At 32.2% G+C, this 26159-nt stretch overlaps 3 protein-coding genes and 1 long non-coding RNA gene across 5 annotated transcripts; 3 read left to right on the top strand and 1 right to left on the bottom strand.

Moving 5' to 3' along the window:
* LOC18592692 (40S ribosomal protein S18) lies at positions 300-2560 on the top strand. The gene is made up of 4 exons (XM_007019537.2): positions 300-408; positions 693-853; positions 1208-1396; positions 2221-2560. The coding sequence occupies exons 1-4, from the start codon at positions 406-408 to the stop codon at positions 2324-2326; spliced, it is 459 nt and encodes a 152-aa protein (XP_007019599.1). The 5' UTR covers positions 300-405; the 3' UTR covers positions 2327-2560.
* LOC18592691 (40S ribosomal protein S18) lies at positions 12290-14584 on the top strand. The gene is made up of 4 exons (XM_007019536.2): positions 12290-12448; positions 12740-12900; positions 13255-13443; positions 14246-14584. Exons 1-4 carry the CDS (start codon positions 12446-12448, stop codon positions 14349-14351), a joined length of 459 nt encoding a protein of 152 aa, XP_007019598.1. The 5' UTR covers positions 12290-12445; the 3' UTR covers positions 14352-14584.
* On the top strand, positions 15696-18121 carry LOC108663050. Its single transcript, XR_001928927.1, has 2 exons — positions 15696-17577; positions 17671-18121. It is a non-coding gene; the product is annotated as an uncharacterized LOC108663050 (long non-coding RNA).
* LOC18592689 (UDP-galactose transporter 2) lies at positions 18288-22811 on the bottom strand. 2 transcript variants are annotated; one of them, XM_007019532.2, is made up of 6 exons: positions 22485-22811; positions 20999-21244; positions 20034-20218; positions 19751-19951; positions 19366-19527; positions 18288-18895 (listed from the first exon to the last, which is right to left on the bottom strand). In XM_007019532.2, exons 2-6 carry the CDS (start codon positions 21126-21128, stop codon positions 18566-18568), a joined length of 1008 nt encoding a protein of 335 aa, XP_007019594.2. In that variant the 5' UTR covers positions 21129-21244; positions 22485-22811; the 3' UTR covers positions 18288-18565. The 2 variants fall into 2 exon arrangements, with proteins under 2 accessions (XP_007019594.2, XP_007019595.2); XM_007019533.2 differs by lacking the exon at positions 22485-22811 and adding an exon at positions 22220-22467.

Below are 26159 nucleotides of genomic sequence, written 5' to 3'. Positions count from 1 at the left end.
CATAAATTGAATATAACTTGGAGAATGAATGAATGTTAACAGAAGAATTTGACCCTCCCTTTTTAACTGTATTAATTAATTATTTCTTTTTTTTTGGTGAAAATGAAATAATGTAGTTAAGAAAATTCCAGCTCAGTTTCGGAACAAATATAAAGCCACCAGGCCAGTGGCAGACCAGCAGCATCGGCCCAAATTTATATTGAAAACTTGTATGGAATTATATTACTTGAACGAGGATAGACCCGTCTTTTCATACAAGGAAACTCCCAAAACCCTTAGAGAGAGGATGAGCCGAAATCGCATATAAAAGGAACTTTAAAAACCCTAGTTTCGCCTCCGTTAGTTATTCGCTTCAGCTCATCAGTCCCCAGAGCCTCTTCTCTCATCTCCCCGAATCTCGCAAAAATGGTAAGTAGGGTTCCATCTTTCTCCCCTCCCAATCCCCAATCTTTACTACTCTATTCCCATTAATTCATTTCTTCCATCTCTTTCTGTAGCTTTGTGTCTGACTTAGGGTTTTTTATCTTTTGATCTAAAAATGCCTCGTGTTTATGTTTTTATGGTTTGATATTAGCGTTTGTAAAATGGGTTTTGCTTGATTTGAATTGGGTTTTTTGTTTTTTTTTTTTGAAAGATTGGTGGTTTTACCTTCATTATTTTTTTTTATTTTTTATTTTTTATGTTTCGTGTAGTCTCTGGTGGCCAACGAAGATTTTCAGCACATTTTGCGTGTTCTGAACACCAACGTCGATGGAAAGCAGAAGATTATGTTTGCTTTGACCTCCATCAAGGGTATCGGAAGGCGTTTCGCTAACATTGTCTGCAAGAAGGCTGATGTTGACATGAACAAGAGGTCTGTTTTTCTTTGAAAACTTTAGACAAGGAACTGGTGTGTTTTTGGTAGTTTATGTCAATTTTGTGCTCAGTTGTGGATGACTAACATGCTTTATGGTACAAAGTTTAGACAAGATATGATTTGGTATTCTTGTTTTTCATTTGGAAACGATATATGGAAGCAAGACGTAGATAGATTAATGTGCTTGTAGAAGAAAATTCTGAGTTATGATTTATTATAATACTTTGGATTAAGTAGTCTTCTGTGCCAATGTTGGAATTATGTATAGAGTATAGTCCTGTGGCAAAAGGATGTTGTAGAATGGTGTTCAATTTTTGGTGGTTTATTTGATTTGCACCTTGTTGTTATTAGGGCTGGTGAATTGACTGCACAGGAGCTGGACAATCTCATGACCATTGTTGCGAACCCCAGGCAGTTTAAAATCCCAGACTGGTTTTTGAACAGGCAGAAGGATTACAAGGATGGAAAGTACTCCCAAGTTGTGTCTAATGCTCTTGACATGAAGTTGAGAGATGACTTGGAGCGCTTGAAGAAAATCAGGTTATTTTCTTTGTTCTTACTGATTTGTGATAAATTTTTTTTTGCCCTTTTGGATTGTACATGCTAAATATTTGATGCTTTATAAGATATGATCTAGCCAACTCTATCTAAAAATGAATGTTGCCGTTTTATTTGATTCTATGTTTGCGTTGGTACTTGTTATATATCCTTTGACTATTAGAAATGGGTTGTGCATTTTTAATGAGCACTTTCAAGAATATGACTGAATGATTATACAATTTATTCGAGACATTCTCTTCTATAGCTTGTGCATTTGAATTTCTTGATGCTTTAGGCACAATAAAACATGGGTTTGTGGTCTTTCTTTTTTGTTATTATGCATCTGGGCAATTTTGTTGGAATGCACATTTGTCATTTTTCTTTTCTGCCGACTCATACAAGTTTGAAGTAAGTTGGTGTGCAGGTTATTGTCATAATCTGCAGTCTATTTTTACAGTATCTTGATGATGTTCATTTGGGTTATAATAAGATGAGACGATTATAGTGCTTTCAAAAAATTTAGAAATTTGAAAATCATCATATTATGTCATTTAATGCCTATGTAATTGGCCAGACATAATATAATAACCATAGGGAATGAATAAGATTCATCATTTGTGATTAGGTTTGTGCCAAAGGGAAAAAAATGCAAAGTCATATAACTTCCTTTTGTGTACTCTGTTTCTTTTCTTTGTTTTGTTTGATGTGGGTTAAAAATGTCTTGAGAATTTGTTTATCTTGGTTGATTCAGTTTACTTTTGTGTTTAATTTCTTGTTACGAGGGCATAGGATAGCAGACTAACATTTATAATACTGTGATGCAGGAACCACCGTGGTCTGAGGCACTACTGGGGCCTCCGTGTCCGTGGTCAGCACACCAAGACTACTGGCCGCAGAGGGAAGACTGTCGGTGTCTCTAAGAAGCGTTGAGTGCTTCATATATATTTTGAAGAAATATATATTCAGGCAGAGAGTTTATTTCCTTGCTTTAAAGCACTGTTTGCATCATCCAAATTTTGGATGTGATTTTCTTGATTTTGAGTTGTTTTTAAACCCTTGAAGACAAAATAGTGTTTTAATCAATCGTTTGATTTTTAACTATTGCTATTAAGAACACTTTCATTATAGATATTTAGATTAAATGTTGTTTCCTTGAATGGTCAATTCCTTAGGCACTTGTGTGGATTCCTCTTATGCTCAAATATTTGCTCCAGGACCCTTTGCAATTACTTGTAGTGTACAACTTTGTCAGCTTAAGGATTCAGGACCAAATTCCCTGCCAAAAAATGGTTTTGATTTCACTTAATGGAATGTAATTGGAAGCACAGTTCCTTGGCAATTTGAATGATTATTTTCAAATATGAAGTAAAAATCATCGGACCATGTCAATTCGTTTGCCTTAGATCAGGTTTAATGGACTATTATCGGATGGGGTATTCTTTCATGTCAAGCAGACTAATTTATCCCTTGTTCTTTAAAAATCAACAATCAGTAATTAATCATAAACTACTTGATTTAATTGTATTGGTTAAGGATTTTTGTCAAAACTATTTATAATTAATTAACTAGTAAGTTTCAGACAACTCAATTGGTTATTTTTGTAAATGAGAATGGAATGATATTTATGCTTACAACTCCCTAGTAAGCTTAGACGTAATTCTCTTTTTCTCGTTGAAAAATCCTTAGGAATTGTAAGGTCATAGACATTTGTCCGTACACTTGCAAAGAGAGATTTGTAAATTCCTTCGGTGACTGCTAAGATTTTAAAGCACTAAACTTGATTAAGTATTAATACTCAATGGAAACGCAAACTAAATAAAATGTTAAGAAAATTAAAATCAAACTTTCAAAGGGATTTTTTATTTATTTGTTTGTTCATTTATTCATTTATATTTTTTGACGGCTCGTTTGGACAAGAATGACTTGTTCCTAGATGAATTTATTACTTTATTTAGTTGGTTTTCTTATCAAAGAATAGTAATGACCATTTTCCAGAAATACAGAATAACTAATTTTGACTCTCCTTGGTATTAATTTTTTTCTGCCTTGTTAAGTTCAAATATTTTGAATAAAATACCCTTATTCTTTTAAGTTTTGATCGAAATTATACGAAAATCAATTAATTTTCAAAATAAACACTCCGTCTCAAAAAAATATTTTTTACTAGACAAGTAAGTCCAGTAGGTGGTCGATCAATAATGTTTTCGTTAGTTTGATGACGTGATAAGGATAAAAAGATAATTTTATTTTTGATTAATTTTTAAAATTATTATTATATAATTTTATTAATTTTTTATTAATTTTAAAAAAAAAAGCTCACCTTTCTTTGGAGAGCACCGATCCCTTGGTGCTCCTCTTTCTTGGGGAGCTCGGTGCTCCTTATTTTTTTAAAAATAAAATAATAATTTTTTAAATTAAAAAAAATATTTTAGTTTTCTCGTAACCTATGTTAATAACATTTGCACTCTTCAAGCAAAGTATCTATTTTAAAAATTAATAAATTCGTTTAAAATTTCGATTAAAATTTAAAAAAATTAAGATATTTTATCCAAATATTTTTTAACAAATATACACCAACTCATTTTAAGAAATTACAAACCCTACCATATAAAAAAATTTTTCCTCTTTTTCGTTCTTTCTTTTCTTGATCTACCTCTCACCTTCTCTCTTTAAGCAAGCTCCACGACAGTTGTCCTCCTTCAAAACCACCTTGTCGTCCTCCGTCGTCAACACTGCCAAATCTTGTCTTCTTTTTTCCTTTCACCTTTATCACAGGAGAAGAAAAGCTCCCACAGTCAAATCTAACCGTGAGGAAGTGCGAGATCAGTGCTCAAGATGCCAACGTCAAATCGTACTAACAATTAGATTATTATTTTAAAATTTTAATAAAAATAAAAATAAAAGATTAAAAAAGAAAAAATGAATATATATATAAAAGCTAACAAGAAATTAATATAAAAATTATATTAATGTTTTAATACTAAATTTTAATATGTTGATTATAAATTATTAATATTTTATTTAATAAAATATTAAATTATTATTAAATTTATAATTTAATAATAACATATTTCAAAAGACGATGAATATCAAAAACTTTGAAAATTTTATTAAATTATAATAAAATGTACTTTGTCATTTTATCGTTTATTTTTTTATTATTTTAAAATTATTTTTATCAATCAATAATCAAAATAATATTACACTTAAGTATTTGACTCATTAATTAGTATATGATCTTCCTGTTTAAAGAGTATGGATTCAAATTCCCCTTCTCTCTAAAAAAATATTAAAATAATATTATAAACTATTTTATTTTATTCTCTTAAAATAGATATATCATTTCCCTTCTTGTGAAATATAACTTTGAAAGAGAATATTAGAAAGAAGTAGTTGGAATGTAAGAAGATCTTCTATTTCATTTCTTGTTCTAAGAAGATCTACAATACATTTATTTATAGGCACACATAGATAGAGGGGACATGAATTTACATAAATAGAAGGGATGAATTTAATAGATAGAAATATACATACATTGAATGAAACCGAGATATAAGAATGTACCAATATAAATATGTACATTGGATGTGGAGAGATTCATTGGATGTTATGAAATAATGTAGATATTCACATATATTCATAACATTCTCCATTGAATGTCTATTGTACCGTCTCATTAAAAACCTTAAGCTGAAAAAACTCAGTGGGATAAAAACAAGTTAAAAGAAAAAAAAAGTACAGTGCATAGTTCATAATTGCTCCTCCTCAATTGAGCCATATTGCCACTTTTTGGAATGCCTCATTAAAAACCTTAAGCTGGAAAAACCCAGTGGGACAAAAACTGATTATAAGGAAAAAAGAGTACAGTGCATAGTCCATAATTTCTCACCCTCAATTGAGTCATATTGTCACTTCTGGATTGCCTCATTAAAAACCTTAAGTCGGAGAAACCCAATGGGACAAAAATCGATCAAAAGGAAAAAAGAGTACAGTGCATAATCCATAATTGCTCCCTTTCAATAGAGCCATATTGTCATTTCTGGGGTTTACCATTTCTAAAGCTTTTGATACTTTGCCACTTCAGAATCAAATCAATCTTTCATCTAATCAACTTGCTGCGTTCCAATGCCATGTACTAATTTCTTAAATGTTGACATTGACAATGATTTGGTAAAAATATCTGCAAGATTATTGGTGGAGTGAATCTGTTTAACATCAACTAGTCAACTTTTCTAGAGTTCGTAAATGTAGAAAAATTTCGACACGATATGCTTGGTCTTGTCACCTTTAATATATCTTTCCCTACTTGTGCAACACAAACAGTATTATCTTCGTAAATTATAGTGGGAGAATTTATAACCACTATTAAACAATAAGAATTATGAATATACGTCATAACATATCTTAACCAAACACACTCTCTTTCAGCTTCATATAGAGCGATAATTTCGGAGTGGTTGAAGGATGTAGCTACAGCGTTTGCTTAATAGAGCGTCAAGAAATGGCGGTGCCATTGTAGAAAAATAAATAACCTATTTAAGAGAGAGCTTTGTGCGAATCAAATTTATATCCCGTATCAACGTATCCAACTAAACCAAAGTTAGTGGAATCCTTAGAATAATATAATCCAAAATCTATGGTTCCTCAAAGATAACAAAAGATACGTATTATTCCATTTTAGTGTCTCCACGTTAGCTTAGAACTAAAACATGCTAATAAATTTACCGCAAAAGCGATATTCGATCTTGTATATTATACTAAGTACATTAAAGCCTCAATTGCATTGAGATATGTTACTTCAGGATCAAGAATCTCCTCATCATATTCTCTAAGATGAAATGGGTCCTTTTGGGATCAAAAGACCTGACACACATAAGGGTGCTCAATAGGTGAGCCTTGTCCATGTTAAAATGTCTAAGCAATCTCTCAATATATGCTGACTGATGGTCAAGTATTTCATTTGCTTTGTGCTCAAGCTCTAAACTAGGACAAAGTTTGGTTTTACCTAAATCTTTAACTTTCAAATCCCTTTTCAAATATTCAGTAGTTTTTGATAACTCTTCTAGAGTTCCAATCAAATTCATATCATTGACATAAACTGCTATGATAGCAAATCTGATTTTCAATTTCTTAATAAACACGCATAGGCAGATATAATCATTTTTGTACTCTTCCTTAATTAGGTACTCGCTTAAGCGTTGATACCACATGCAGCCGAATTACTTTAACCCATACAAAGATCTTTGTGACTTTATTGAGAATAAGTTGCAAAGAATATATACTTCAAGCATTTTGAATCCCTAGAAAATTTTCATATAAATATCGGAGTCTAATGAACCATATAGATATGCCGTCACAACATCCATAAGACGTATTTCTAATTTTTCAGAAACTACTAGGCTAATAAGGAAACTAAAGGTAATCATATCGATCACTAGTGATTATGTCTCATCATAATCAGTCCTAGGTCTTTGAGAGAAGCCTTGGGCAACGAGTCGAGCTTTATACCTCACGACCTTGTTTTTTTCATTTTGTTTTCAAACAAAGACCCACTTGTATCCAATGGGCTTTACATTGTCCAGGGTTCTAGCTCCAAACCTAAAAACCTTTTGTTTAGCTAGAGAAGCCAATTTAGTCTAAATTGTTTCCTCCCACTTGGTTTAATCCTGCCTTTGATGACATTCAATAATAAATCGTGGTCCATAATCATCATTTATAATCTCATGAGCAACTGAGAATGCAAAAGCATCATCGAGGATTATCTCATTTTGATCCCAAATCACATTAAAATTTGTAATGAAAATCTCAATATTCCTGAAGTCAATTGTCCTTTCATGGGTTCATGCCTATTCAGGGGCAATAGGCTCTTCCAAAGCAAGCTCAACACTAGGCTCTTTTAGAGTGGATTCTTGATTTCTCCCCCTTCGTTTTCGAGAGATAGTGTTTTTTGGTCCTATTGATCTTTCACACTTCAAGCGTGAGCCATTTTGATCCATTTCAACCTGTTCTTCAAGAATAACAATCTTAGTTGGAATATTCATAGTTGGAATATAAGACTTTGTAACCTTGGTAGCATCATTAAATTGGTCAGGAAGTTTATTGACAATAGCTGGTAAATAGATTATACGTTGTTCCTTATTTTCACATTTAGGAGTTGGATCTAAATGGGATAGATTTTTCTCATTCCAAGGAATCTCAATTGGTTTTTGCTTCTTAGCCATGGATGCTTTAGGTATCCCAATTGGTGAAAACATTGTTTCATTGAAATAATAATATGTGAATTTGGTGGTAAAAAAATCACTCGTCGTTAGTTCCAAGAACCTAATAATGGATGGTGAATCAAACTTAACGTAAATGCTAAATGACATTGAGGACCCATTTTTGTCTTTTTTGATGGTGTTACAAACACGTGCACAGCCCAACCAAAGGTGCGTAAATGTGAAATGTGAAATGTCTAGTTCATAACCTAGAACCAACTGTACGAGAGACTGTGAGAGACTAATAGTAAGGTGCAATCCTATTAATGTCATTGCATGCAAAACAACATGACCCCATGTTGAATAGTTGAGCTTTGTCCTCAATAATAGAGTATGAGATATAATTTGGATGCATTTAATGAGGGATTCTGCCAATCCATTTTAAGTATGAAACATATGGAACTGAGTGCTTAACCTTCATTCCTAGTGAAGCACAATAAGCATCAAAGCTTTTTGATGTAAATTCACCAGCATTATCCATCTTATGCTCTTGATTGGATAATTAGGGAAATGTACTCGGAGTTTTATAATTTGCACAAGAAAACGTGCAAAGGCGACATTGCGTTTAGATAACAAGCAAATATGGGACCATTTATAGGACGCGTCTATTAATACCATGAAATATTAGAACGGCCTACTTGGTTGTATTGATCCACAAATAATACCCTTGATTCTTTGCAAGAAAAAAGTAGATTCATTATTCACCTTTGTCATAGAAGGTTTAGTAATGAGCTCTCTTTATGAACAACTTTTGTAGGTATAATCTTTAGACAACAAAGCCTTTTTATCCTTTAAAGGGTGTTTTCTAGTATTTTGGATTATAATACGCATCATCGTAGCTCCCAAGTGACCTAAACGATCATGCCAAATTCCAAACTCATTGAGATTTACTAGTTTCCAGAACATGGTTAGCGTAAGATTCAATAGCTTTAATAGTGACACAATACAATCCTATAGTGGAAGCTTCCAACTTCTCATGGATGGTTTTCTGGCCTATCTTATAAGAAGTGATGCAGAGACATTCCTTATTTTGCTCATAAATTGTCTCACGATGGTACCCATTATGGCAAACATCTTTGAAGCTAAGTAGATTCCTCTTTAATCTACTACTTAGCAATGCATCCTCAATATGCAAGGTGTTCCATTTGGTAGAACAATTGTGGCATTTTTGGAGCCATCAATAATCCCAACGAACCTACTACTGTATGGACATTTGTCTTGCATAATGTCACACTTGAGAAAAAGTTATTGCCACAAAGTCTGGTATGTGTCATTGCACTATTAAGCAAACAAACATCTTCCCTTTTCTCGGTGATTCCCATTTGCACTTGTATTGACAACTTCAAGTGTTAAGTATTATGAAAATTTACAAATTAGCCATGGGATTGAAAAATTTTAAATAACAAATATGGAATCAATTTCATAATAATTTTTTTATAAATGACCATATTGTTTTTTCTTGAGAATAATCAATCGAGGATAATACATTCGAAGAGAAAAGAATGAGAAAAAGAGTAAAATCCTCAAACCTTAAGTCTGGGATGTCCTCTAATAACTCTCTGATATAAAGTTATTTGGGTTTAATTTTGATAGTAATTTGACTTAGTTTTTGTAATAATGCATGGAAATTAGTAAGTTTTATTTAAAATATTTTAAATTAGTAATTTAGGTGAGTTAATCTAATTTTAGTTAATTTTATGTTTAATTTGGTGTTAATGTGATTAAGATAGGTTGTTATTGATTTATTTGTGCTTTTATAGGTATTTGATGAAAGAAGAATTTTAATGAAAGAAGAAGAGTAATTTTAAAGTGTATACCTCAACTGCACATATTTCAGTATTTCATCTATAACTCTCTCTACGGAGCTCAAAATGAAGTGATTCTTGAACCATTGGAAAGAAAAAGATACAGCTTTTATGTTTACCACTTTGCCTAGTTCGACCTAAAAGATAATGAAAAATCTTGTCGAAGTTGAAGCACTGCAGTAGTGCTAGAACAATTATGATTGCTACTATTTAAATGGTCAAGGCCATAGCCTTGGAGGAGGTAGGTCGCGACCCATGTAGTCTGATGAGAAAATCTTATTTGGAATTAACTTCTTTCTTCACCCAACTTGGCCTAACTTCAAAGCCCTATAAAAACAACTTTTGGAGGACTTTAAAAAAAAATAAACACCGGATTGAAAGCTAAGAATCAACCCACAAAGTTATCGAAACTGAGAAGAATTTGAAGGATGCAAGGAGACTTGGAGATCAAAATTACAATTCTTGAGTTTTCCTATCTTTTTTTTTCTTTTTTTTCCTTGTTTTTGTTTTTAATATTTAAATTTTATTTGATGATGATGTATGACTTAATGAGGAACTAAGTCATTTATCTAAGATTATGATTGAACTCAATATGTAGTCTGATTTATTTATCTCTCTTTTACTTATATTTGATGGATTTAAGTTGTTTATTTTATTCTGTTATTAATGCTTCTAATTGTCTTATCATCAATTAGATTGAATTGAAAACCTAGGTTAAACCTTAATGAAAGAGGTTTAAGTAGATTTTGAATAAAATAACGTATGATCGAATACACTTAGTTGATTAGGTGGTTTGATTTGCATATAGGGTAGACATACACCTATAAGTCATACGTAGCCAAAATTAAAGCACGAACTTTATGAATCTTTTTTCAATTTAATTTGCATAGACAAACAGTAAATTAATTAAGAGAGATATTTGTATAAGAAACTCGACAAAGACTTGTAAAAAATTTAGGGCTCTAGGTTAATAACTTAATCTATTAAATTGAGTTAAGAGAGAGAGAGAGAGAGAGAGAAAGAGAGAGAGAATATCCAAATAAAGTATTGAAAGATATCATAATCTTAAATTTGGTACTCACTCAAATTTAACAAAATAATTGTGTTGATAGATTTTAGATTAGTTTTAGTTATTAGTTTCAATTTTTCTTTTTAATAATTAAGTTGTTTGGATAAGATTAACATGTTTAAATTTTAGTAGTTAGCAATTAGAAATTACTTCAATTCTCTGTGGGAACGAATTCTACTTATTATTATAGTACTTGTTAACGATACATGCACTTACGTGAGAAATCAACATCTTTCACTAATTTGATGCCTTATCTTGGTAATCAAGGTCCTCTAAGAAATCAGAGACTTCCAAAGATGTTTTTGCTTATACAAGAGTAGGAGGAGTCATTAAATAGCAGTAGGATTTTCACTAGCATGAGTTTCAACACACTTGCTCTTATCTTTTGGAGATGCTTGGTACAGATCAGCAAAATGCTTTGACATACGACAAGTATACGACCAGTGTCCAGCCATGCCATACCAATGGTAGATATTTTCATCATGCTTTTTCTTGGGTTTCTTGTCGTTGCCATGATTCGAGCCAAGATTGGATTACCTAGGGCAGCCTCCCATCACCCCAACGTGGGTTATGCCTTTGCCTACACTTATGGCCATTAAATCAACCTATATTTTTACTAGAGCTAGCATTTGCTTCAAGCAATGCTTTCAAGCCAACAAGTCTAAGATCATAGTTCTTGAGCAGCAGTTCATTAGTCTACTTGGCAGTTAGGAGGACAAAAATCAACTCCGAGTATGCCTTAAATTGACGTTGCTAGTATTGCTATTGCAATACAATATTTGAAGTTTGAAGTATGGAAGGTGGAGAAAGTTTTCTCTAATAACTCTGATTCAGTGAGCTTAATATAGTATAACTCTAGCAGATATACAATATCAAATAAGGATGAGTTATAGTCGGACACTAATTTGAAATCTTGCATCCTGAGATGCTACCAGTCATACTATGCTTGAGGGAGGATAATAGTCTTGGTATGATCATACCTCACTTTTAACCTTGTCCACAGGATCTTAAGGTCTTGAACGGATAAATATTGAGTCTTCAAGTTCTCATGCAAATGCTGACAAAAGGAAAATTAGTGCATTTGCCTTATCTTTGTTCTATGCGTTCTTGTCTTTAATAATTGCATTTACAAGACCTTACCCTTGAAGATGTATCTCCACATCAAGGTATCGGGACAGATAATTGCTTCCACTCACTTCTAGGACATGAAACTTGGGCATTTCAATATTTGTCATAATTTTGCGTATGGAAATTAGACCCATAAATTAATTTTGACAACTTAAGGGATTTTTTGAGACCCACCATTGCTTCAAGAGACGGAAAGAGGCTCAAGGTCCATTGTCGACTTTAGGCCGATTGGACAGTACACAAATCTAAAATATAATTGGTTGAAGAATTAAAAAAAATTACCTTTTCAGTTGGTTACAACCTCGTGCTGTTAACGTGTTATAAAATATAACTTTGAAAGTGAATATTAGAAAAAAGTAGTAGGAATGTAAGAAGATCTTTTATTTCATTTTTTGTTCTTATATCTACCATCAACTATAATGTCTTTATTTATAGACACACGTAGATGGATCGAAAATGAATTTATATAAATAGAAGGGATGAACTTAATATATAAAAATGACGTACACTAAATAAAAGCAAAAGATAAAAATATAACAATATAAATATGAATATTGAATATTAAAAAATACATTAAATATTATAAAATATAAAAATTATTCATATATATTCATAACTCCCCTATATTTTTTCTAGGTACATATAACACCCTTATATTTTATCTCAGAATTTTATTATTTTTAAAAAATATATTAATTGACCTTTCCTTACAAAAACCCTAGCTTGGCCTGCGTTAGTTATTCGCTTCTTCTCGCCAGTACCCCAGAGCCTCTTCCGTCCTCTCGCAAAAATGGTAATTAGGGTTCCATCTTTCTCCTCCAAATACCCAATCTTTACTACTCTATTCCCATTAATTCATTACTTCATCTCTTCTGTAGCTTTATATGCTTTTTAATTCTTGATCCGACTTAAGAGGTTTTTATCTTTTGATCTAAAAATGCCTCGTGTATATGTTTTTATGGTTTGATATTAGCGTTTATAAAATTGGTTTTGCTTGATTTGAATTGGTTTTTTTTTTTTGTTTTTTCGAAAATTTGGTGGTTGTGTCTTCATTAATTTTTTCTTTTTTTTATGTTTCATGTAGTCTCTGGTCGCCAACGAAGATTTTCAGCACATTTTGCGTGTTCTGAACACCAACGTCGATGGAAAGCAGAAGATTATGTTTGCTTTGACCTCCATCAAGGGTATCGGAAGGCGTTTCGCTAACATTGTCTGCAAGAAGGCTGATGTTGACATGAACAAGAGGTCTGTTTTTCATTGAAAACTTTAGACAAGGAACTGGTGTGTTTTTGGTAGTTTATGTCGATTTTATGCTCAGTTGTGGATAACTAACATGCTTTATGGTACAAAGGTTAGACAAGATATTACTTGGTTTTCTTGTTTTTCATTTGGAAACGATTTAGGGAGGCAAGACGTAGATAGATTAATGTTCTTGTAGAAGAAAATTCTGAGTTATGATTTATTATAATACTTTGGATTAAGTAGTCTTCTGTGCCAATGTTGGAAATGTGTATATAGTGTAGTCCTGTGGCAAAGGGATGTTGTAGAATGGTGTTCAGTTTTTGGTGGCTTATTTGATTTGCTTCTTGTTGTTATTAGGGCTGGTGAATTGACTGCACAGGAGCTGGACAATCTCATGACCATTGTTGCGAACCCCAGGCAGTTTAAAATCCCAGACTGGTTTTTGAACAGGCAGAAGGATTACAAGGATGGAAAGTACTCGCAGGTTGTGTCTAATGCTCTTGACATGAAATTGAGAGATGACTTGGAACGCTTGAAGAAAATCAGGTTATTTTCTTTGTTCTTACTGTTTTGCAATAAAATTATTTTTTGCCTTTTGGATTGTACATGCTAAGTATTTGATGCTTTATAAGATATGATCTAGCCAACTCTATCTAGGAATGAATGTTGCCGTTTTATTTGATTCTATGTTTGCCTTGGTACTCTTTATATATCCTTCAACTATTAGAAATGGGTTGCACATTTTTAGTGAGCACTTTCGAGAATATGACTGAATGACTACAATTTATTTGAGACATTCTCTTCTATAGCATGTGTATTTGAATTATTAGAAATGGGTTTGTGGTCTTTCTTTTTTGTTATTAAGCATCTGGGCAATTTTGTTGGAATGCACATTTGTCTTTCCTTGATTTTTCTGCTGACTCGTTCTAGCTTTCAAGGAAGTATGTATGCAGGTTATTGTCATATGTGAAGTCTTTTTTACAGTATCTTGATGATGTTCATTTGGGTTAAGATGGGAAGAGTCTAGTGCTCTCAAAGAATTTAGAAATTTGAAAATCATCATATTATGTCATTTATTGCCTATGTAATCCGCCAGACATAATATAATAACCATAGGGAGTGAATAAGATATATCATTTGTCATTAGGTTTGTGCCAAAAGGAAAAAATGCAAAGTCAAATAACTTACTTTTGTCTACTCTGTTACTTTTCTTTGTTTTATTTGCTGTGGGTTAACAAAGTCTTGAGAAGTTGTTTGCATCTTGGTTGATTCAGTTTACTTTTGTGGTTTAGTTTCTTGCTATGAGGGCATGGGGTAGCAGACTAACATTTATAATACTGTGATGCAGGAACCACCGTGGTCTGAGGCACTACTGGGGCCTTCGTGTCCGTGGTCAGCACACCAAGACTACTGGTCGCAGAGGGAAGACTGTTGGTGTCTCTAAGAAGCGTTGAGTGCTTCGTATATATTTTGAAGAAATATATATTCAGGCAGAGAATTTATTTCCTTGCTGTTAAGCACAAATTTTGAATGTGATTTTCTTGATTTTGAGATGTTTTTAAACCCTTGAAGACAAGTGTGGATTATAGATGTTTAGATTAAATGTTGTTTCCTTGAATGGTCAATTGCTTAGGCACTTGTGTGGATTCCTTTTATGCTCAAATATTTGCTCCAGGACTCTTTGCAATTACTTGTAGGTGTGCACCTTTGTCGGCTTAAGGATTCATGACCAAGTGTCCTGCTCAAAAAATTTGCTCCAGGCCTCTTTGCAATTACTTGTGGATTTGGAGCCACAGCTTCTTTGCAAAGTGAATTATTATTTTCTTCTAGAAAGGGGAAATAATTATTATTATTTGATGGGATTTTCTTTCTTGTCAAGCAGACTAGTTTATCTCTTGTTCTTTAAAAATCAATCTCCTAGCAATCAGTAATTAATCCTAAGCTACTGGATTTAATTTAAGTGGTTAGTGTTTTTTTTAACTAATAATTGTATTGGATTTGTTTATTGTAGTGTTTTTCTTAAATTTTGTGTAATTTTATAGTTAATTAACTTCCGAATGTTAGACAATAAAACTGGATTATTTCATAAGCTATGCATGGTTCTCACAAGTAAGGTCATTGACAGCACTCTTATCAAGAGAGATTTGTAAATTCTTTTGGTGGCTGCAAAGATTTAAAAGTACTAAACTTCATTAACTATTAATGAAAATTAAAATCAAACTTTCAAATGGATTATTTATTTGTTTGTTTGTTTGTTCATCTATTTACTTATATTCTTTCACGGCTTGCGTAGTGGGGGGATAAATGAACTTATTACTTTGATTGGTTGATTTCCGTATTAAGGAATAATCATTTTTTATTAAATTTATAATTTAATGATAATAATATATTTTGTCAAAAGATAATAAGTTTCAAAAATCTCAAATTTTTTTATTAAACTATAAAAAAATATTTTATCATTTTGGGATTTATTATTCCAAAACTAATTTTTCAACGAAACATTAAAATAATACTAAAATGATAATTTCATTTTCATTCCATAAATCAAATTACAAAATATTGATTCTAATATATTCCTCTTTTATTCTCTCTCTCAAAATAAGTATTTCATTCCCCTTTCGATCAGCTAACCAAAGGTGCTCTTAATTTATTTAAATTATATTTTTCAAAGTACATGCTAATTTTTTTTAAAAAAAAGCCAAATTCAAAAGAATTTTTATTAATTAAATAATTTAAAAAATGAACAAAAATGAATTAATTTTAATGTTGAGTCAACGCGCGGCTTCGGCCTACAAATGTAAAGATCTTTCCGTTGATCTGCACATTTAAATTTCGGAACCGCCTTTTCTTGGTACCCTATGCAACGGCCAAACGGTCTAAATCTCATCCTTTGTTTCATCTTCTTCTCTCAAATCCCTAATATCCGACGATTGTTCAGAAATGGGAAAGAAATCGGAGTCCCCGATCAAGCTGACACCGCCGCCGCGTCGAAGGGAGACGCAGCTCGTGTCTCCTCTTCCACCGGTGGCGCCGATGAAGACCGAGTCTCCTGTCTATTACTACAACATTTACGGGAAGAGAATCCCGATCAGCAAGAACACGTATTACAGTTTGTTGGTAGATGCTCTGAACGCAAAATTCGAACCGTTACTCTTGTCTCGACCCGAAGAAGATCCTGAGACCGCCCGCCGACGGAAAATCAAGATCCTTATGTCTATGCGCTAATGGGTTCCGGGTTTTGCGGTCTTTTTGTTACAGTAATAACGTCTCTAATCTCTTACTTGCTTTTACATGATCATTCTTTCATTTTTTGCTTTGTTAATTTTCTTTTAGGAAAAACAAAATTAGGGTTTCCAATTTCGAATTTGGTAGCATTATCAGGAATTTTACTGCTCTGGAATTACTGAAGGTAAGTTGACAAAAGCACTATCTTTGTAGGCTTAGTTTGATTTTTTTTATATTTTTTAATGAAAATTTTACCTTGTTATGTTTTTGTTTCAGCAGTGACCTAAAGGTATGGAATTATTGCAGCATAAGAATGTTTAAATTTTCTGTTTCAACCTACAATGCTCTACCTCCTCATGTTTCTTCTTCTGACAGGACATAATATCTTTGATTATAACACTATTGGATGTGAATGTCAAGCTTGATAGAATTGTATATTGAAACTATTCCGTGCATGAATGGAGGTCATTCAATTTCCCTTTTAAACAAATTAAGAATCAGTATCATGGTACTTTCTGTTGGGTTTCCCTAGGAAGAACGGAAATTTTTCTGCAAAAAGTGCTTGTTGATGGTTATTTTTCTCATCATGTTTCGTTTTATCTTCACTAGCTCTCACTGATACGTATAGTGAAGAAGATAATGCATTCATCTGGCTTCTTGGCATTGATCATAAGCCTCAAGCTTGGTCTGTTTCTTCTTTCATCAATGATTGTCATTTTGTTAGCTACTATTTGAGGATAATTCTACTACTTTTAATTGCTTTAGAGTCTTTAAATCCCTTTGGTTCAAGTCTCTTTGGACCTAATGGTGGATAATGTAGGAGCCATGTATCAAGCATTGAACTTTCGTAGGAAAGGTGAAATCCTTGAATTTTAATCTCCCTCACCCCTTATACTCAAGTTTCCTTTTACTTCATAAATCATAAATTGCATATATTTTCTCAAATGGAATAGGCGCAATGGTGGTGTTATACTACTAGTAGCAGTACAGCATGATATTTAGAATCAGAGCTATTTTTTCTTGAAACTTCAAAGCTTTCATCAAATCACTGTTTTAAACTTGTCATTGATGGCTTGGCACTATGAAATCCTAGCAATGCTGAATGTGGAGGTGTGATCAAAGGTACATGGACTGTTTTTTATCTCCCTTTTTGTTATACACTTTTGTATTTCCTGTGATATGCAGCCGAGCTGATGGCAGTAGAGGAGGATATTTTATCATCCCGAAAGTTAAAAGATGAGATTTCTTCAGGCCAGAACTGTTTCTACCAGTAGAGGAGGATATTTTTTTCATGCCTTTACAGAATCTAGTATCTTCATTTTCAACCAGATAAGTTTCTTCTGTGTAGCTTAGCTTTGCTAACATCTTGTTGCGCAGTGCAAATCTCTTTTTTCCTAGAGAGGGTAATTAGGTTACTGGCTAGTACACTCAACATGGATCTGCCACACCCGGAAGGTAGGACGAATGATGACGTGATATGGGGGCCTGTTATTTATAACCTGGGACCTTCAGTTTTATCCTGAGTACTCCGTTGACCTCGTCATGCAGCATGCAGATTTTCTTTATTGCAGAGAAGCTAACCAGGTTGCTGTCTTGGCCACTCATTATAGACCTGCCACACCTAGAACATTTATCTTGGGAGTTGTACGTGGTGGGGGGGTATTGGGTCTGTAATGTGCATGCATACATTCCATTTGCAGATACGAGAAGTTCTTGTGGGCTCTGTTTTGCTGAATACTGATGGGTCAAAGTGAGATGCTGAAAGAAGAGCAGGATGACGAGGATGGTGGAGCAAGCAGGCCGTGGGTTGTTATTCTCTAAGAAGCATTGAATGCTGGCAAGATGATTTCACATTTTTGTTCCAGATTTTGTAGGAATATTGTATTTAGACTTGACTGAGTAACCTGGGTTGATATGACTCAGGCTTGTCTGTTTAACAGATGGTTCTTGCAATACAATGTGCTGCTTCTTACCTTCTAATTGCAGTTTTTCCTTTCTATGTTTTTTTTTGTTTTTTCATGGCATTGATATATTAATATAATAATTTCCTAAATTTACTACTTTTCCCCCAAAAAAAGTTATAATTTGTTACCAATTTTTAGGCATTCTTAGATAAGAGAAAGCACGAAAAAACCAAAAAAAAAAGAAAAAAGATGGGAAACCCATTTCAAATGATAGCTCAGTACATTGAACAAAAGGCATTAAAAAAATTTATATAAATTATATTCCTGAAATAGAAAAGCAAATTTCCAAATGCATCTAATCCTATCCGAAAATGATCCATTCCCTCCCTCAGAGTGAACCCAATACAAAGAATAAGAATTACAAAAATCAGGATAAAAATAATTAAAATTATGGTTGGTTGGTTTTTCTAATCATGACAGCCAATAACTTTCTGAAATCAGCTATACCATTGTATGCTTAACTTACCCTACATGCAGAATTAGACTTTCCCATCGTGTTCATTAGAATCTGACAAACTACCATGCTTTTGTTGTCTGCTGGTCGGCAGGGAAAGGCTCCGGCGCTCCTTCCCACCAGGCTTAGATGAAGCATTTCCATACCATATCATTCCAACCACAGCTATGATCATGCCCAGAACCACATGCAGATTGAGGCCCTCTTTTCCAAAGATAAAGAATCCCATAATCAACACAAGGATTGTCTTCATATGCCCGAGTACTTGGAAGGACACAGCAGTAAATCTGCCGATGCAGATGAACTGGCTGAGGTTGGTTCCTACCGCTATAGTACATGACAGAACTAAAAACGTCTGCAAGGACCAAGAACCAACAGCTGTGAGCGAATTTTCTGGTAAAACCAAAAATCAGAGGCACAAGCTATAGGTGAAGTTACACATCACACTAACAATTAAATGATTTTCTGCAATCAAAAGAACTCAACACAAATATTTCCACTAGGCATCCTCCCTAAACTTAATGTAGCGGCTATTAAGTACAAGAGATGTTAGGCACCATAGGGCATCTAAGAGGTATTAGGCAATGCATGCAGATAAGCAAGCAACAACATCACATGCAATGCAAATTAAATATAATTGTGGGTTACAAGAAAGACAAGTAACTGCACATAGTCTGCACATTCATGAACAAAAACGATTTTATTGACAAACATGATTTTGACAGCAACTCTCGGAAAGGCTAACATTGTTCTACAATTAAGGCAACAACAACCAAGATTCACAAAAATCATAAAGCAAAAAACACAAATCGATAGAATACTTACCACAGAAGCTAGGTTATAACTATAGGCATCAACTCTCTTGTTTGTCAACCAATAATCCAGAAATGGACCTACTAACAGCAGTGTTCCAGCCTGGGCAGGAGCAGTGTGTCCCAGTAGGTTGAAAGAACTAAGATTATACCTTCGTTGAAGGTGATGCACATACTGCACAAATAGACACACAAAAAAATAAATGACTACATTGTAAGTTTTAAAACAGACAAAAAAAAAATACAGTAATAGAACATTGAGATTAAATTGATATGCACAGCAATAAACAAAAAAAAGTTAATGACTGCATTGTAAGTTCTTAAAAATACAAATAAAAAAAATACAGCAATTTAGAACATTGAAATTGAATTTATATGAACAGGAATAAACAACTTACATACTGTTGCAGAGAAGTACTCCAAACAGCAATAAAGGCAGCTACAAAACCTTTGGTATTAACACTCACATCAGTAACAGTACAAACACCAACACCCAGAAGAACAACAGTTATGCTCAGCTTTGTGTCTCTGGAGTACCGAATTTTGTCCATCACAACTTCCAAAAAGCAGGATACAGGAATCATACTAAGCTTTGCAATCTGTCATTGAATTAGAAAGTTTGTGATTTCCAAATTATCTAAACAATACAACTGGCAAAATCCAGCAAATATTATACTATACCTGATAAAATCCCACAGAGTTCCACATTAGACTAACATTCATTCCAACAATAGAGAAGTTGGCAAAGAGAACAAATTTCAAAAGCTCAGGCAAGGGTAGATGAGAAGATTGAATGTATCCTAACCATCTTAGAACAGCCGTCATCAAGGTTGTGGTAGCAAAATGCAAACCAGTTAATGTTGTAGCTGCAATCATTTGCAGTCAAATACAAAGGCATCAGTGACAGTATATTTACATCCTTATTGCATCAAGGATATTCGGAAAATTCAGAAAGTTTAAAAAAAAAAAGGACAAATCTTTAGCTTATGTACGATCATTATTTTCCAGCATCACCTTCATCCTATACTTAATCCCAGCTACTTCCAACTTCCAAGTCAAACGCTTCCTGTTAGTCTCTGGCTTACATCAAGACATGTTTTTTCTATTTTAAATTGCTTTCCACAAATTCGACCCATTTACTCTCCTTCAACAATTAAACTGGAGTGGGGTCGGTAGGAAAAGGAATCATAGCCCATGCCATTCACATTCTCCACCATTTACAGCCCCCACAATCCTACACTAAACTTATCCTAGGTTTGAACATCATGCTCAATTCTGCATATGATAAGGCCAATTCTACAGCTTTATTTACATGATTGCTCATATAATTTTCCAGCCTTACCACTCCACAATCTAAATTTTCAAAACTATAGAACCATTCTGCCCAATGATTTCATTTTCCAAGATAACGCTCACAACTGTTAAAAAATCATCTTGTTCAACAAACTTCTCATCTATTTGCATTTTAAGTGTTGAGTTCATGGCACCTTACCACTTTGATCCTAAATAATTGTCTTTAAGATAAAGAAGAATTTGACTGTAAAAATTCCAAATTCAATTGAACTCTAACTGGCCACAACATCATTTAACTATTAGCGGCAAATGAGAGGGGAAAAACAAATAAAAGGTGTTTCAAAGAAACTTACCAAAACTGAAACCATAGGTAGCCATTAAGGCTTTATTGACAATAATAATTCCAACAGAAGTGACAACATTGAACATCCAAGCAGCTGCATCTACAACTGCCTTTCTATCAGCCTTACTAGCTGGAGCCATTTTATATTTTGCTGCAAGTGATAACCCTAAAGCCTTTACCACTCAATGTTCTTTAAGTAACCCATCCATGTGAATATTATGTCCAAGAGTTTTCAACCACGTCAGCAATGAGTGTCCTACAAAAGTAATAGCAATAATTATGATAAAGACTTGGAAACTGCCAATCTTTTGAAATCACAATTAAAAATGGTAGTGAGACTAGTCTACAAAGACATGCTCAAAACAAACTTGCGTAATAACATAAATTTAACAAAGATATGAGTTCATAACTCAGATCAACCAATAACAGCCTGATACTCCAACATGTTATGAATAAACAAAAAGCAGAAGAGTGGCTTTACATCTCTTATAAATAGCTAAAACTTATCCTTCCACCTTTTGGAACCTTCGACTAGAAGTAACTCACCTTTGCTGCAACTATTTCTCCTTTTGTAAATAAGATATTTTAATTTATGTTTCCTAATTATCACAGAGAGAAATTAAGGGAAAAAGTCCAAAACCACATTTTTTAATAAAAAATTTCAGCATAAAGCACAGTTATATAGCTATACTTTTCCCATTAACTACCAACCAAAATTTGCAAAGTTTTGCGAAATTTCAGCATCTTACAATCAAGATACCCATCTAACCAACTCAATGCCCTGACTTCAACTAAATATCTTCTGCTCCTCACATTATCCCATTCGGGACAGATCTAGGTGAACCTTAAAGGAATAAAGCTACCGTACAATCAAGATGAATATCTAGATTAGACCGGATTTGCCAGTTCTTAAATAAGCATTGACATGCAAACAACATCCATAGACTGAAAAATATGGAGGTCATTAGATCATTGTGAGTATGGCCACTAAACATGAATTCAACACAACTCCGACTTATGATTTTAGATTTCTGCAATAACGAACCGATAATAACCTCACCTAAATGTTTTCATTCTTTTGCATCAAATTGTGAACTCAATTCTTGCAGAAACTAAATCACATCAAATAATAGATAACTGTTTTCCCTCATCAAAGATAAATGTCGAGGTCCACATTAGTTAAACACAGTAAATATACAACAGTAAAAAGAAAATGAGAAGATAATATTACAGTTAATTGAGCTATAACTATTTACTGTAGATTTCCACAGTGATGAATAAGAAAAATGAAAGCCGAATCACATGGAACTGTTTCAACACTGAAAATCAGGTCAAGATCTCCCAATCTCAACAAATTAGAAAGATAAAACTCTCAGCAATCACGCGAGAGATCCAGATCAAGTAAAGAAGGAATAAATGATAGATTGGAAATTAGATCTAACAAAGAAAAACCAGCGTTAGACCTCGGAGTTGAAATCAATGGCGAAGGCGAATACCAGATCTAACGCATCGAAAGGGAAATGGAAAACGACGGCCAATCGTACCGTTTGATGAAAGGCAGACGTCGATGAGAGAGAGAGGCGAAGGGGAAGGGGAAGGGAAAGGGAAAGGGGAAGGGTATGTTTGGAAATGATGAGAAAGGCGGGTGTTATTAAGCGGGGGATTAATTAGTTTGCATGTTTGGATCCCCAGAGCGTTGGAGAGAAGAGAGAGAGGAAATTTCAAATTGTAAAAATTAGTTGGAAAATGAAGGGATCGTGGAAGGGAAGTAGGCAGACAAAAGCCAGCAAAACACAACACCCCCGACGTTTACAATTTGGCTCCTCCTTCCGCATGTCAAACATTCCACTTCCCTTCACATTTTTTTTGGTTCCCCTTCTATTATTAGTTTTGAATAATTTTCTAATGTTGTTATTCAAATAAATCCTTAAATTATTTAAAAAAATTTAAAAAAATTTTTATATTTTTATTTTGAATCAAATAAACTCTTATGATTGTTGATTGTTTCAGTCAAAATGTCAATTATCATTATATGCAGTATATCATGTTTAATTTGATATGATAATATGATCATGTGATATAATTTATATTTTATATTAATATCATGTCAATGTCATATAAATATAAAATGACAATTAATATTTTCACTAATGACAATCCATTAATAATTAATCATAAAAAATATTAAAATATAAAAAATTAATTGAACACAATAAAAAAATAAAAATTTATTTAAAATTTTTAAATAATTTAGTGACTTTTTTAGATATTATACCTTATTATTATTATTATTATTACTAAATGTATAAAAAATTGATGCAGGATGTATAGTCTTAGTTGCATGCATGTATTGATTTGTGACATGCCTAGATTGTTTAAGAAAAAATTAATTGTTAAATTTGAATGTCATGATAATGCATATAATTGCAGGGAAGTAATAAATGGGTACATGCATATTGTTAAGGTGGGTCCTAATTATAATAGGGGATATCCCATGGGATATGACATTTGATCAAATGTAACACCAAAAAAAAAATTGAAAAAAGGTTAGTCTTATCCTTATCAAACTATTAGCAATAATAAGGGATTCAAATATATGGAATTACATTATTTAATCATGACTGGGATATAATACAATTGGCCATGACTAAATTTCTTTTTCAAATGATATGATGGTATCGAGGTTAATTATTTTTGGTAGTTTTTTTAAATTGGAAATAAGGATTTGAATTCGATTCTTTGAATAGGGAAAGCCTACACCAATCATTAAATTAAATGTTCAAATATAATTACTTTTGTGTTTTATTTTTTTTATAAAATACTGGTTATAGTGGTTATAATTTAATAAGATCAAATCTTTTATTTGTATAGACGTGTTAATGAGCTAGTTCGCTTACCTAACAATTCATGGATAAGCTTGAGTTAAGTTTGTTTTGGTTCGTTTAATAAAATAAACTAACGATTTAAGATAAGATTTTAGAATTCGTTTAATAAATGACCTGAGTTCAAACGTATGTCTGTTTAGTTGATTTTATATTCACAAACAAGCTCTTTTGTTATTCATTTACAAAATCATATATAAATCTCTTAGAAGCTTGTTTAAAACTTTGATTCTTTTCTATTATTTATAGCTTCTCAATTTTGATTTTGTTTGTTTGTTGAAAATTATTTGATTACTAGCTTCTCATATATAAACCCTAAACCCTTCCAAAATAATTAATTTTTTTATATATTATATCTTTTTTCTTTTAATGGCCCCCTCAAATTAATTTTTTAATTACTAATTTATATAAATAAAAAATAATAAAATGACCCCACAAACTCTACTCAACTTTACCTTAATATAAGTTTCTCCACACCTCTTTCTCTTTCTTTTTTCTTTTGTCCTTTTATCACTACCGAAACTCACTTCATTATTCAAGAAATTAGGAGGAGGTAAAGTTTTTTTTATATTCTTCTTTCTATTTATATTATTATTATTATTATTATTATTATTATTATTCATTTATATTCTATTTGTGCATGTTTTAAGTTTCTATAGATTTTCTTTTCCAAGTTTCTACAAACCATCAACCATGTTCTTCTTCTTTCTTTTTTGTTATCTGAGTTTTATCTTTTACTTGTCATTCTTCTTTTTTTTGTTATATGGATTTTATTTTTCATGATTTTAGACTTTAAAAATTAAATACTTATTATATAATTCTTAAATATAAGTTGTACTGTTGCACTATTAGCTGTTTCTTAAAATTTGATCATTGTATCATTGTTTTATTAATCCTGATTATATAAAAGGAAATTATCTTGAGTATATCTTTTTTGTGTGCTTTACATTTTATATTTAGTTGAAAGGAAATTATCTTGAGTATATAAAAAGAAATTATCTTGAGTATTTAGTCTTTAAACAATCTTGATTATATAAGAAGAAATTATTAATCATGTATATTGTATTTAACTATTAATATTTTTTGCATTATAGTTTTATATTTAGTATTTTAAGTTTAAATAGAAATAAAATAAGAATATTGGACGTTAATTGTGTTAATTTTTTTTTAAGGTTTGATTAAAGAATGAGTAAGTTAAAAACAATTGATAAATTCTTTTAAAAAAATGCAAATCATTCAAATGATCTTTGTACAATTGAGCTTACAAGCCTCAATGCTTCAACTTATGAACAAGAGCAGGTGATAACTTTATTATCATTTAATTTTTTGCATGTTTTAAGAACTTGAGCTAGAGTTAGTTGTGTCAATTTCTTTGATTTACCTATCCAATAATGAAACCAAATTATTTTGTTATCTTTTTCTTTTAGTAAATGTGAATATTATTTGAGTATTATATTGAACTCTTATGTTAAGCATCATTGTTAGGCGAAATTTTCTACAAATTGAGCACGATATCTTCTATTTTGAATATTATGCACATCTAAAAAAGGTTTATATGACTGTAAATTTTTAAATTATGTCTTCAGTTTTAGAATTTGTTTGATTCTCTCTTAAAGCGAATCTTAGGCAATACCTAGTTAAAGAGATGACTTAGGCTATCTTTGAACCGTTGGAGCATTTCAAGCCTACCTTTGCATAAGTTTATCTTTCATTTACCCCTTTTGAGCTAATTTTTTCTTTTCTTTGTTTGAACATATAATTAATTAAGCCTAGTGTCACGACCCGGAACCTCCCTCAGGCCTATGACAATAGCCGCGACGTCCCGATTGACACTCATTATCCGAAATGCCAACCGGAACCCCGCAAGGCTTACATATCAGTTTTTTTCCTTTCCTGTGAGCAATCATTGTTAAATATCGAGTTTTTAGAGAATATATACTATTTTAGATCAAAAACAATCAAAATAAAATTTTCGCCACACAGGGGTATTTTGGTCATTTTTTTTCCAAAAATTTCAAAACTGGCTAAAACGTAATATACAAGTACAAAATACATAATTCATATTCAAAATGAGTTTAAAAGTCTAAAATCTTCATTTAAAACGAAATTACGGTTATTTGAATATAATAAGAAAATAAAAGAAATATTAAGGAAAATATTTTATTTTCTTATAAAAACAATATTTATAGATTTATACGTGAATAATTTTTATAGCGTAAAAGCTAAACTAAATTTATCATACTGAAATACAGTAAGCCAAAATATTTAATTTAATTTACAATAACAAGA

The sequence above is a fragment of the Theobroma cacao genome, chromosome 8, assembly GCF_000208745.1.
Source record: "Theobroma cacao cultivar B97-61/B2 chromosome 8, Criollo_cocoa_genome_V2, whole genome shotgun sequence".
In the NCBI taxonomy this organism is placed as follows: Eukaryota; Viridiplantae; Streptophyta; class Magnoliopsida; order Malvales; family Malvaceae; genus Theobroma; species Theobroma cacao.
The sequence above is the reverse complement of the archived record's forward strand: the minus strand, read 5'-3'. Positions and strand labels throughout refer to the sequence as shown.

Bases quoted from the DNA above. Each gene is read 5' to 3' on its own strand.
- LOC18592692 (XM_007019537.2), top strand. The intron at 854-1,207 runs GTCTGTTTTTCT...TGTTGTTATTAG, and splicing joins GATGTTGACATGAACAAGAG to GGCTGGTGAATTGACTGCAC. The intron at 1,397-2,220 runs GTTATTTTCTTT...ACTGTGATGCAG, and splicing joins GAGCGCTTGAAGAAAATCAG to GAACCACCGTGGTCTGAGGC.
- LOC18592691 (XM_007019536.2), top strand. The intron at 12,901-13,254 runs GTCTGTTTTTCA...TGTTGTTATTAG, and splicing joins GATGTTGACATGAACAAGAG to GGCTGGTGAATTGACTGCAC. The intron at 13,444-14,245 runs GTTATTTTCTTT...ACTGTGATGCAG, and splicing joins GAACGCTTGAAGAAAATCAG to GAACCACCGTGGTCTGAGGC.
- LOC18592689 (XM_007019532.2), bottom strand. From the start codon at position 21,128: ATGGCTCCAGCTAGTAAGGCTGATAGAAAGGCAGTTGTAGATGCAGCT. The intron at 20,219-20,998 runs GTAAGTTTCTTT...AAATGATTGCAG, and splicing joins TACCTATGGTTTCAGTTTTG to CTACAACATTAACTGGTTTG. The intron at 19,952-20,033 runs GTATAGTATAAT...ATTCAATGACAG, and splicing joins ACTCTGTGGGATTTTATCAG to ATTGCAAAGCTTAGTATGAT.